The 14160-nt window shown below is 40.2% G+C and overlaps 1 protein-coding gene across 3 annotated transcripts in view; it reads left to right on the top strand.

The window, feature by feature from the left end:
* Positions 1–14160, top strand: part of MAP3K5 (mitogen-activated protein kinase kinase kinase 5) — a 242606-nt gene that overhangs the window by 154010 nt on the left and 74436 nt on the right. For all 3 annotated transcript variants that reach the window (XM_062186819.1, XM_062186818.1, XM_062186820.1), the window contains exons 12-14: positions 7955–8004; positions 10752–10847; positions 13853–13934. In XM_062186819.1, coding sequence (XP_062042803.1) covers positions 7955–8004; positions 10752–10847; positions 13853–13934 — 228 coding nt within the window. The remainder of the gene's footprint in view (positions 1–7954; positions 8005–10751; positions 10848–13852; positions 13935–14160) is intronic.

Here is a 14160-nt window from a genome sequence, read left to right as displayed (position 1 = left end):
TTTTTATTTATAAGTTGTCATATGTTAGGATAAAGTTGCTCATATTATTTACTAACAGTGTTTAAGGAGGCATGCTAAATTTGGTAGCATTAAACTGCAGATAAGCATGGGGAAACAATCCATTCTCAATTGCAAATCTGCGTAGTAGCCTTGAGGAATATTTGGTAGCATATTTCCTAAGTGTGATCTTTTTGAGAGCCCAGTTTGTTTCTGTTTTTAAGATTTATTTATTTATTTATTTATTTATTTATTTATTTATTTGAAAGGAAGAATTAGAAGGAGGGAGAGTTAGAGAGAGAGAGAGAGAGAGATCTTCCATCACTGGTTCACTCCCCAAATGGCTGCAATGACTGGAGCTGGGTCAGCCCAAAGCCAGGAACCAGAAGCTTCTTTCAGGTCTCCCACATGAGTACAGGGGCCCAAATACTTGGGCCATCTTCCACTGCTTTCCCAGGCACATTAGCAAGGACCTGGATCAGAAGTGGACCAGCCAGGACTAACTGGCACCCATATGGAATGCCACAGCACTAGCCCTAGAGCTCAGCTTCCAGAACACGGTGCTTGCCAGTGCTTTCACAGGACAGTTGTGCACTAAGTGCATCGAATCTCAGAGACCCTACTGAAAATAAGTGTGGAAACTAAGGATCTGTAACCAACAAGCCCCCAACTACACATGCAAATTGTTGGCTACTATGAACAATCAGAAATTTTTTTTTCATTATTAGTAGTATGAATTATATGTATAAATACTTGGGAAAAAAATCACTTATAGTACTGATTTGTTCATAACAGAAAGTTTCTGTGATAATGGCCTTTTATGACAGACTTTCAGCCAAGACAACTTTCCCTCCTACTCACTGTCATGGTGACATGACAGAGGAAAGGTTGAATGAAGGAAGTCATCTACCCAGCCACATTTCTAATATATAAGTTAGGGACCTCTCCCAGAGCATCCTGCTACACCTGATGAAAGCACAGTGGAGATAATATAGAGCAAACTGTGAGTTCTGGGGATCTTGAGACTCTGCTGGTTTGTGGGGAGGACTGTGTGGGATGTTGGCCAGTGCAGTTGAGCAAGGAGGAAGAGCAGCAAGACATCAAGTCCTTAGAGAAGGCCTCAGAAGGAAAGTAGAAGCTCAACTTTAACTCTGGGTAGGACTCCAAGAGATAACGGGACAAAGGCAGACAACCGAAGGCAGGACTCTAACAAACGCACCAAAGTAGAAGTTAGCGAGGGATGTTCAGACGCCATGAGGTGCCTGACTTGATTCACAAGGAGGTGCTGTAGAACTGTAGAGCCCTATGTGAGGTAGGAAGCAGAAATTAGACATGTGTTGGTAGGAAATAGGGCATCCATAAAACTTCTTCCTGTACTCTGAGAGCCAGCATGAAGACAGAACGGGGTAGGAGTTAAGAACTCAGGCTCTGTGTCAAACTGCACACGTGTAAAGGCTGGTGTTGTCTTGCCTCCTTTGTGACCTGGACAGTCCACTTCAACCCCTCATGCTTTATAGTCTCTGTACATGCAAAATAAGAATAATGGCACCTCATAAGGTTGTTGTGAATAGTGAGACAATCAATGCAAAGCATTTAGCATAGTACTAAATGGCATGGAACAAGTGCTTAGTGATGGTGGTTGTTATAAGATTTATCTGGCCTTGGCATCAGAGTTTAGAAGTCCTGAACTCTGGAGGGCCATAGGAGAACTGAGGAGACCTCACACTGGGGTAATGTGATTGTGACCACAAAGAGATCATTTGGAAAGAAAAATGAATGACCTATTCCCTAAGTTAGAATAGGAAACAAAAGGGAGGAATATGCATAAGGTGACTAAAACTTTTTTTTAAAGATTTAGTTCTTTATTTGAAAAGGCAAAGTGAGAGAGAGAGCGATCTCCTTCCTCTGGGTCACTCCCCAAATGGTCCCAACAGCCAAAAGGTGACTCAGGATAACACTGGAAGGGCAGTTAGAAGGAAAACTGAAGTTGTAGAGAGATCATAAATTTTGCTAGGGGCTTGATTAGTTGGAACTGATGGCATGACTTTAATTGAAATTGTCCTGTGACAAATTTGAGAATAACCAATGTTATTACTTTATGCTATTAATACTGCTTGAAAGTGCAGCACTTATTTTCATTGTTCTCAAGCACATGCACACACACACACACATTCTCACAAGTAATCATGCAACTAAAACTACAGAAACTAAGAGAAGTTAAGAGACACGAATATGAAGGAGAGCAAGATTGGGAGAGGAGATTTTCAGAGGCTTATTGGAAATAACAAGGTTATCCAAGGACACTTGGAAACCAAATGGGGCTGAAGGAATTAGCGATTAGCAAGGCCCCGAGAATGAGCTGAGAGCCAGGAGAACTTGGAAGATAGAACAGAAAGCAAGCCAGAGACATTTGGAAAATGAGTACTATTTCCAAGTAGTTGTTATTGGCTTCTCCTTCCTGGAGGTTCTTCATTTAATAAAGTGAGCCTTATATTAATTCTCTTATGTTTTGAGACAATTATGGAACAAGTTTTTTATTAGGCTAAAAAAATACATGTATTAGGATATAAATGAGTGCATTCCAAAGGCTTGAATTGTCAGGTTTCCACTTTGACCCTGAGAGTCACATTTGCATTGTCCCTGTCTATAACCTCTAATGATAAAAATTCTCCTTGCTCAAACATTTAAGCTTCCTAAACATTCTTTTCCATATGGAATTTATGTTACTTTTTCAGCAAACACTCCTCCTGTCCATAGTGTATTCATCATCACTGCCATTTTCTCTATTTTTAAAATAAAAGTGATTGACTATGACCCTATTGGAATAAGATCAAAGTCAACGAACTCTAAAGGCTTCCATAGCCCTGGCAACTCATGACTAGAGCCTAGGGAGATTACTGACACCATGAACAGGAGTGTCAAATTGTTAAGTCAGCAACAGGAGTCACTGTGTACTTAGATCCCATGTGGGATCTGTCCTTAATGTGTTGTCCAATGTGAAGTGATGCTATAACTAGTACTGAAACAGTATTTTTACACTTTGTGTTTCTGCATGGGTACAAACTGATGAGATCTTTACTAATTATATACTGAATCGATCTTCTGTATATAAAGATAATTGGAAATGAAAAAAAAACTGGTGTTAATTGGAAATGGCATAGAAAATTAATTAATTTTTAAAAAAATATTATGTAGGATCTCTGTCTTTAATGTGCTGTACACTCTTATTTAATGCTATAACTAGTACTCCAACAGTATTTTTTTTCACTTTGTGTTGCTATATGGGGGCAAACTGTTGAAATCGTTACCTAATATATACTAAACTGATCTTCTGTATATAAAGAGAATTGAAAATGAATCATGATGTGATTGGAAGGGAGAGGGAGCGGGAAAGGGGAGGGTTGTGGGTGGGAGGGAAGTTTTGGGAGGGGGAAGCCATTGTAACCCATAAGCTGTACTTTGGAAATTTATATTCATTAAATAAAAGTTTAATAAAAATAAAAATAAAAAATAAAAGTGATAAAATTTGGAAGGATGGCAATAAACATAAGAAAACTTTATTATTGCCATGTTAATTTAAAATGACTATAAGACTATAATTAGGTAACAGATAACAACCAGTTAAACAAGTTTTCTGTTAAACAGGAAATGAGTTGTATTTGTAATAGAATGTTTTAAATTTTTTCTTTTTTTAAAAATTTTTATTTGAAAGTCAAAAATACACACACACATACACATATATATGTAGAGAGAGAGAGAGATCTATCAATCTTCCATCTACTAGTTCACTCCCCAAATGGTTGCCGTGGCAAGGGCTGGGCCAAGCCAAAGCCAGGAATCTGGAGCTGCTTCCAGATCTCCCATGTGGGTGCAGGACCCCAAGCACTTGAGCCATCTTCTATTGCTTTCCCAGGTGCATTAGCAGGGAGCTGGATCAGAAGTGGAACAGCCAGTACTTGAACCAGCACCTGTATAGGATACTTGCACTGTAGGTGGGGGCTTGGCATTCTATGCCACAGCACCCGCCCCAGATTTTTTCTTCTAAACATAGAACATAGAATGTTGCTTTTCATTGGTCATAGTTATCTCTTTCCTCACTCCCTCTCAGTATTTTCACCCAGACGTGTGGAATAAACAATTCTGTGAAAGAGAAAATACATTATACTGCAATTTTCAAAACTGTACTCACATTTTGTGTCAGTACCCATTTCCCCAGGACTCCTGAGGAACTACTTTACATTCAGGGGCAGAATTAATTGAAATCCCAGGGGCTGGCACTGTGGTGTAGCAGGTAAAGCTGCTGCCTGAAGTGTTGGCATCCCATATGGGTGCCGGTTCAAGTCCCGGCTGCTCCACTTCTGATCCAGCTCTCTGCTATGGCCTGGGAGAGCAGTGGAAGATGGCCCAAGTCCTTGGGCCCCTGCACCCACATGGGAGACCTGGAAGAAGCTCCTGGCTCCTGGCTTTGGGTTGGCACAGCTCCAGCCATTGCAGTCATCTGGGGAGTGAACCAGTGGATAGAAGACCTCCTCCACCCCTCCCCTCTCTCTACATCTTCTTGTCTCTCTGTGTAATGCTGACTTTCAAGTAAATAAATAAATCTTTAAAAAAAAATCCCAGGCCAGCGCCGCAGCTCAATAGGCTAATCCTCCACCTTGTGGCGCTGGCACACCGGGTTCTAGTCCCGGTCAGGGCGCTGGATTCTGTCCTGGTTGCCCCTCTTCCAGGCCAGCTCTCTGCTATGGCCTGGGAGTACAGTGGAGGATGGCCCAAGTGCTTGGGCCCTGCACCCATGCAGGAGACCAGGAGAAGCACCTGGCTCCTGGCTTCGGATCAGCGTGGTGCGCTGGCCTTGGCGGCCATTGGAGAGTGAACCAACGGTAAAGGAAGACCTTTCTCTCTGTTTCTCTCTCTCTCTCTCACTGTCCACTCTGCCTGTCAAAAAAAAAAAAAAAGAAAAGAAAAGAAAAGAAAAAGAAAAAAAATCCCAATCCCATTTTAATAATTTCTGCCTTTTAATAATTCCAACCTTTGGATGGTTCCTGTTTAAGGTAAGTTTGAGCTTGGAGAAAGTCTGCTTGTTGTGCAGTGAATGAAAGAACTAGACATTGAGGAAGAGAGAAGCTATGTTTCATGGAGGTTATTTAGACTTCCCCTGTCTTACAGTGCTGTGGCTTACCTCTGGCTCCTGCAGGCAAGGCAGCTGGTGGCGTTGGCCCAAGGGAATACTAGGCTGGCTCCCCTCCCTCACTCCGGCTGCAGCCAGTGGCCATTCACAGAAACTCCAGGATGTGTATGAGAGTCTGGATTAGGATGGTGTGATGCTCTCCACTGGGGATGCTTTCAGCATAAAGCTCCCAACTGAAAGCAGCTTAAATCATGGGAATTGCAATTTCGTACTTCAAGAAAATCCCAAGGTAGGGACATCCTGAGGGTGACTTCAGCATTACAGTTCTGAGTTGGCTAGTGTTGGATTTCCTCTCGTGGTCTTAAATGGCTGCTCCAAGCATCATCTCAGTACCCCAGGGAGAGGGTCAGGCACCTTCTGTTGTACTGGTGTGTCATGTGACCATGTCTAAACGAATCACCAGCCAGGGAAATGACTTCACCATGGCCAGGTTAGACTAATCAGTTTCACATCCTTACATTGCCACCTGAATCTGAACAAAATTCATTTTTTGGTTTGCAAAGGAAAAGGAACGAGTGGCTGTCGCCGAGGGAACCGGTGGTGCATGCTGCAGTGTGGTTCCTGCCACCTAAGTCCCAAATCCCATTCTGGCCCTAGCAGGGGCATCCAATCTGCAGCACTCGTTTCCTAGAAATGTTGTTTGTGCTAGTAAAAGTAGGTTGAGCCTTGATGTGAGGCCTACTGGGATGAACTCCCATTCCAGCCCTTCCTCTAAACTGGCCTTTTCCCCTGATTCCCAGACAGGTCCCCGGAGCCTTGCAACTTACCTTGGTTTTGTAACTCACCAGCGCCTCTGTGTGGTGAACCTCACTAGCAAGGCAGGTAGGCCCAAGGTCTTCCCATTTCAATCCCTCCATCTCAAGTAAACAGAACAAACCCCAGCAGCACTGGCAAGCTTTCAGGGATCTAGCCTTCTGGAAGTACTCTCCTTCTTTGCTACAAACGAGCCCCATCAGTCTGAGCAGTCTCCCCTCAGCTGCGCCCAGGAGAGAGGAAGACTGATCGGCCAGTTTTGCACCTTGCCCTGCCTGCTCTGCATTCAGCCCCTCTCTGCTGACCCTGGGCATAGCCTTGACAAGCAGCTCACTGTATGCAAGTAGTGGACAGGTTAAAGCAGCAATTCTTGGTCACATCTGTATTTAGAAGTTCACTTGAAGCCCACTGAATTTAAAAGCAACTTTGCAGATTACCAGCTGAGGCTTCCGGCTTCTATTTCAATCTTCTCTGGGAAGTTGCTTTAGGAGAGCCACCTTCCATGTGTGCCTTTCTGTGGTGTTTGCTTTCACTCCCTGCACTTCATGTCCACCAGAATTTGCTCTGTATTAAATCACATCCCCATGACCTGGCAGATAGGTGTTGAGATGATTTTTTGACTATGGTGGGCTTAAGAGGATCTATTTTTATTTTAAGTTTGCAAGGGCCTAACAGTGAATGGCTGTGGATAAGAATTGTGGCTTTTTGAATTGCTTTGGCCAAGAAGAGAATTCTGGGGCACCTCGGAGCCACAAGGTTATGATACCATTTCCCTAGCTGAGCCAAGGCCTCAGCTACTGACAGCAGCTGGATGGAGCTTGTTTTCCTGGTTGTTTTACAGTTTTAAAATTGAATTTCACTGTGAGTTTGTTTCTGTACAGTACTTGCCAAATTTAGACACATGTAACAATTATTTTAGACACATGTAACAATTATGACCTTTCTGTAAAAATATTTGTGCTATTAATTTTATGGACTTGTCTGACATTTTTATAGGAAATAAAAGCCACCATGTAATTTACCTAATTTAGGAACATGCAAACTTGATAATATTTTTAACTTAGCTTTAGGGATAAACTCAAGAAATGAATTCTGACTTTATTTTTCATCTTGACCCTATAAGTCACCCATGTTTATCATATGGTAAGCAAATTTTTTGTGTGTAACTTTATTAGCATGGTGAATTTTGCATAAATTAGGTAGCAACGCCTTGTAGCTGTGATGAACACTGTACACATGTGAACACATTATATGCATGTGAACACAATACAAATGGGAACTTACGATACACATGTGAACACAACGTACATACTCTGTGAATTTCTGAAGTAATATAACCACCAGTTTAGCTGGAAAGTTTGCAAAGTGAATCCAGAAGTTATTGTCTTTAAAACCATACAAGATTTATTCAATTTATTAATATTTTGATTTCTCAGAAAAGAACTGTTGTTCAACTATTATAATTGAGTTACCTTGATCACTGAGTTGTTTATCTTAAAAGTTAATGCACAACAATATTGCTAAAAATTTTTAGAATTCAGTGAGATGGAGTGAGTGTTTGGCCTAACGGTTAAGATGCCTGTTGAGGTGCTTGCATCCCGTATTGGAGTGCCTGGGTTCAAGTCCCAGCTCCAGTCCTGATCCCATCTTCCTATTCATGCACACTCTGGGAAGCAGGCATTGATGTGGGAGACCTGGACTGAATTCCTGGTCTCAATTAAAATGGCAGACACTGGGCTGGGACTGAGAGACAGAGCCTCTTAGATAAATAAATAAAAATTGAGGAATTTAATGAGACCTTCACCTAAGCTGTTTTGGAAGCTGTTTTATTGAAGTACAGAAATTATTATGTAAACACCCTTTGACTTGAGAATGAATTGGAGTTTCCATCAGATAATTTGTTCATGAAGAATTATACTGTAGCAAAAATGACTCTGTGAATTAAGAAGCAATAAAACCAGATTTTATTGTTACGTTATTTTCTTTTGATTGACTCAGTATTCTGTGTTGTTGCAGAAAGGCATTCATGAGTGGAACTTCAGTGCTGCTTCTGTCAGGGGAGTGAGGTACGTCCCTTGGTACATTTCGTCTATTCAGAAGACAGGTGTTCTGGTATATGCATGACCTAGATGAGACTTCCAGGTGTGATTTTAAAAGGGAACAAATTTCAAGAATCCTTACATTGGTGGATATGCCTAGCATTTCTTCAGTCCCAAAACTGACTCCATGGTGAGAAGATTTGCAACAAGTTGCCCGCTGTTGGCTGAACTGACTCTATGTAAAATATAGTGAGTAGGAGATGAACATGAACTTCAGACCAGAATCAAGATAGAGATAGAAGGGAGCGATGTGGGAGTCCTTTCCAGCTGACTGAGCTGTTGGTCTTTGTTATAGGATGGCTTTCTCTCCTTTAGATACATCGGGAGCTACTCTTTTCCTTGAATAAATATAAGGCACACATGTTATCTCCCATATTGTGTCCAGTTACCAATTCTATGAGATTGTATGGCATCTGTTTATTAAAATGTTTGCTGTGGTCACTGTTGATAGAGTATTCTTGAGGTCACAGTGGCATAATTCAGTTCAATTTAATTTTGATATTGTTTTCTACCAATGGATCAGAAAATATCATTTCTTGGAATGTGAAAATATGATTATTTTTTACAATCAGAAGTCACTGGTTAAGTGTTGAAATATTTGTTCTGTAGAAGCTTGTGCTAAACCAACTCTCAAATTTTAAGACAAATTAGTTGTATTTACTACTGTTTATCCCCACCTAATAGGAGTGAGAAACAGCAAACTTAGGCAGAGCAGTTAGGCAATATCCTATCCCTTCTAGAATAGTAATAGTTAGTTTTGTTAGGGCACAAACTGGTAGAGCAGTCTGAGTCACCAGTAATTAAAACTTGCCTAGTAAAAGCAACCTGTTACCTCCTGAATGACTGGAACAGAAACAAGTAAGATTATAGACTGACTCATTTGATATCTTGCCAATCAATACCACCTCAAATAATGCTTTACTCACTTAATATTTAATTTTTAAAACCAGTCATTAGCAAAAAAACTCATTATCTATTGCTGCAGTTTTAAGCAGTATATTTAGGAAATTACAGCATTGTAAATTTCACTTTATCAGATCTATTTTCCAATGAACTAATTCTCTTTAATTAGGCATGGCAGCCCTACATGACAGTTATGATCTGTGTGATATTCATGGAATGCCTCCACCTGGCTACTGTGTTTATGTGGGGAAACTTGTGCTTTAGTCTGTGGCTTCAAGGGGAGTTAACTTTTCCTGGCTTCCTCCACTGTAAAGAGGAGATGACAGATTAATGGAAGAACATCCAACTGGGTCAGCCATTTGTCTTGCATCACTGCAGAATGAGCTCAGCTCAAGTGAATGGGCATTTATTGAGCACTAGCTGTTTGTCAAGTGTTGAGTCCTTTTCTTCTTCAGGCACAAAAAAATGACTAAGACATGAACTCCAGTCTTGAAGAACTCACAGTCCAGTAGGGAGGGGATCGGACATTTAACATGGAGTGGCAACTAATGATGATCATCCATGTGAGATGAGCCATGATAAAGTACAGCGCACACAAGTACGAGAGGAAATCACTCTGTTTAGGGCAGAAGTAGAACAGGCAAGGTCTAGGCAGGGCCTTAAAGGATCAGAATTTCTTTTAAAAGTAGAAAGTGATGTGCATTTTAAATGGAAGGAACAACTGGTACAAAGGCATAAAATAAGAATTGGCAAACTTTGGACACAGGTCAAATCTGGCCTGCTTCCTGTTCTTGTAAAGTTGTTTAAAAAAGATTTATTTACTTATTTGAAAGGTAGAGTTTTACAGGGAGAGGGAGAGAGATCTTCCATCTACTGGTTCACTCCCCAAATAACCACAGCAGCCAAAGCTAGGCCAATTGGAAGCCAGGAGCTTCTTACAGGTCTTCAATATGGGTGTAGGGGCCCAAGGACTTGGCCATCTTCCATTACTTTCCCAGGCACATTAGCAGAGAGCTGGGAAGTGTAGCAGCCGGGACCCAAACCAGCACCCATATGAGATGCTGGCATTGCAGGCTGTGGCTTTGCTTGCCATGCCACAATGCTGGCCCTGTAAGTAAAGTTTTATTGGAATACAGCCTTGTTCATATATTTATGCATTTATCTAAAGCTGCTTTCATGTCCCTCTGGCAGAATTGAGTAGTTGGGCCTGCAAATGAAAACTATTTTAACTGTTTGGCTTGATAAAAAAAAATATTTGCCAAACTCTGGCATAAAAGAACATGGTGGAACTGGCCTACTCAAAATTCTCCCATGTTGCTATAAAGTAAGACATTTGCTAAGTTGAAACTAAGTACTCTTCCACATTTCTTCACTTCTCTAAAATCACTTCAGCTAATGAGGTGCTCTTCCTGCCTCCACAAACTGCCTTCCTAGCTTCAGGAACACCGCTGTTGTACAGATCCCAGAACAGCCTCACCAAAGGCAGTCAGCCAGTCCGTACTGATGCTTTTCTTGCCATCGTACAGATTAGTGCTGCAGTAGGCAACATAGCTCTTCCATGCTCAGTGAAGAGACATGTAGATTACATGTGCTTATGACATTCCAGGCAGCCCTCCTCTGCAGATAAGAGTAGGAGGACAATTCTCAGAATAGTAAGTAATTTTAGTATTGTTGTACAGGGAAAGGCACTTATTTATACCTTTTTGTTGTAAACAATATTGACATCATCACTGAGATTTGTTCTAAAGGTATTACTGATCCAAGGAAGTATTGCTGTTTCCCTGAATAATGCTTTCGTTTGTTTGTTTCAGTATTTCTAAATTTGAGGAACGATGCTGCTTTCTGTATGTGCTTCACAATTCTGATGATTTCCAAATCTATTTCTGCACAGAGCTTCACTGTAAAAAGTACGTATAAGTCATTATGTGTGAAAAACACTGTTCTTACTTGATCATTATTTTCAGTGAATAAGTGGACATGTAACTTCTATAAAAAATTTATGGCTATGTGATGGTTACACAAATATTTGGGCTAATATAGTTATGTGATTTGGTATGAAATCAGAGAATTTTGGGGGATTCTCTTTAATACATCACTTTTTTCTTCATCATAATGTATTTTCTCACAAATAAAACATTGACCAAGACTTACTAGCTAATTAATTATTAAATGTTTAAAGTGCTCACATTAAATGATTATGAAAATATTCTTTCTAGAAGTCTCTTGAATAATTCCACCGTTGTTTTACAACAGTGACTCTTACCTCTACCTCATAATCGAATCACCTGGTGAGCTTGAACAGCATACCTGGGCCTCGTCCCTTACTAGTAGTATTGGACTTTGATGGGGAATTAAGAGCTAGTGATCTGATGCACACCAATAAAAGAGATAATCCAGAAATGCACGAACTGCATTGAGTGTTTGTATTAATAACCTACCTAGGTATGTTTTTTTGGGCCCATCATTAAATACTTTAGATTCCCTTAGAACTCAGTGACTGTGAGGAGCTGGAGAAGCAAGTGAGAACTTAAAGGCAAAGTGTAGGTGGAACTTCACATTTTGCTGATGCTTGTTCTTACTCAATTTGGTCATTATCTGACTCCAGTATAAATGATTGATAAGCTAGCTACAGGCTGTCATCATCTATTCTTATTATGTTGCCAAAAAAAATGTGTCTGTTTAATGCCCAAGTCTTGGCTTATCTTGGTTTTATCTTTTAAAAAAAAAAAAAAAGATGTGGTAGAAATTAAGAATTGACAGCTTCTGGTTGCTCTAATTTTTTACTTAAATTCTCAAGGTTTGTGACTTGTTTCTTTGATAATTATAGCTAAAATAATATATATGATAATTATAGCTAAGATTTATGGAGTGCTTATTCTAGATCTAATATCTATTCTGTTCTGCAAAGAAACCTTACTGAATAGGTAGGTTTAATATCTTCATTGAGAAGAGTTAAAAAAAAATAATCTTGGAGAATTTAGCCTAAAATCATGTGGGTAGTAAGTGCATAAAGTCTGAGATTTCAGCCACACACACATGACTCCAGAATCCAAGGTCCTAGAAATTGCACTGGGCTCCCATCCCAGTGTTATGTTCTGCCTAGAGATGTTTCTGTAGACAATTTCTGCATTAGTAGTTGAAACTAGTCTTTACCCCAGATCTTAGGGCATGTCTTTGAAGCCAAATATTTTTACTTTTTACTCATTTCACCTTCCTCTTCCTCTTGATTGGACTTGCTTTTGCCTGTAACACATCATGACATTCAGTCGTCTTCATCAGAGCATCCTGTTATTCCAGTCAAGCTTAGGAAATAGTTTTCTTGTCATTGACCTCCAAGAAATATGTAAAGGGAAAAGAAGAATGGGGAAGTAGACCTGATATGTAAACCACATAAATAGACTCCAGACTCCACTGTCATGTCCCCAGGGACCATAAGAGTTTCTGAACCTGAAAGACAATGAGTATTTGTTGGATGGATAGATGAGTTAGGCATGAAATAGAAAGAAAGTTCTAAGTTGTGTGAGATGAACTCCTCTTGTCATACCATGAGCTGCGCTGCACTTGGGATGACACAGCATGACATTATCAGCCCTTGTCTGTAGGTTACTTTCTGTCTGTGAACCACCAGCGGGATATCCCCTCTGAATTGACTACATACAGGGCTAGGGGGCAAATCTGTTTCTCATTGTAATGATTTTGCTTGGCTCTGAAGTGGTCTCCAGAAAAAAAAAAAAAACTTTCCAAGAAGAGTTCCTGAAGGAAAATGTTTATTTTGTTACCAAAGGAGAGGTAGCTAGCCTTGCCTAGTCATATCAGTATCTTACAGATTGGGATATTCATGTGTTTCACAGACATGTATTGTATCATAGTCAGGCAGAAGATTTAGGAACTGAAATAAAATCTTACAATGATCACCGTATCAGATATTCTTAGATATATTATTCCAGAATATAGATTTTTTTGTTATGTGTTTAAATAATAATATTAACAGCACTAAAATAATACTAGGTAATATTTAATGAATGTACTATGCTAATAAGCACATTGTGTTGTTATCTTCACAACAACATATGAGATAGTTACTTGTATATTCCCTATTTATAATTAAGAGTCAAAATGCTGGAGAGGTTTGCCCAAGATCACATTGTCTTAACATTTAAGTTACCCTATCTAGCCTCATTGTTCTAATTCTATTACATCACCATTGCTTGAAATAAAGCATTAGGTTGAAAATTCCTAGAATATTCTGTAACCTGTGTTTTCTTTCTTGAAAAATGACTTTTTTGCACTGATCCCTGATAGTTTGCTTATTGCATTATTTGGAGACTTTCTCTCAATTTTTGCTCTGCAGTGACCTCTGGGAGTATTTGCTTATACAGATGGTCTGTTTATACCTAGCTGGTTCAACTTATGATTTTTTGACTTTACAATGGTGCAAAAGTGATACACATTCAGTGGGAGCCCTACTTTGAATTTTGAGTCATGGTCTTTTCCTGTGCTAACAATGTGTGCTATGACCCTCTCTTGTAATACTGGGCAGTAGCCAAGAGCACAGCTGCCCGTCAGCTACAGAGCATAAATAACCAGCAGTCTACAGTGTGTGATGTTGCCAGCATTTTTGGGATACAGGGATTCAATAAACTATAAGAAATACCCAACACTTTGTCATAAAACAGACTTAGTGCTAGATGATTTTGCCCAACGATAGGGTAATGTCAGTGTTCTGAGCCCATTCACGATAAGCCAGGCTAAGCTATGGTGTTCGGTTGGGATAGGTGTACTAAATGCATTTTCAGCTTTATGTTTCAGCTTGAGATGGGTTTTTCTGGACATGACTCCATTGTGAGTCAAGCAGCATGTGTATTTAGTACTTCATGTGTTATGAATGCCCACCTGCCAACTTTCGTTGTAGGTTTTTTGAAATGGTGAACACCATCACTGAGGAGAAGGGGAGAGGCGCAGAGGAAGGGGACTGTGAAGGTGACTCTCTGGAGGTAATGACGTCTGTTAACACTGTTTCTGTGCAAATGGTTTATCATTTACTAGTTAAAGCCTAGCCCAGGGGAGGGGTGGCTGGGTTCATAGGGGTGGAGGGCTTAGTCAGAGTCTGTAAGTTTTCCCTTCATGTTTCAAGCAACTTTCTGGAATCCCTTTGGTTACAAAGGGCTAGAAAGCAAACACTGGCAAAATCTTGCTTAAGAGTACTGAGTTTTCACAGGT

Source organism: Lepus europaeus, chromosome 3, assembly GCF_033115175.1.
Source record: "Lepus europaeus isolate LE1 chromosome 3, mLepTim1.pri, whole genome shotgun sequence".
Classification (NCBI taxonomy): Eukaryota; Metazoa; Chordata; class Mammalia; order Lagomorpha; family Leporidae; genus Lepus; species Lepus europaeus.
The sequence above is the reverse complement of the archived record's forward strand: the minus strand, read 5'-3'. Positions and strand labels throughout refer to the sequence as shown.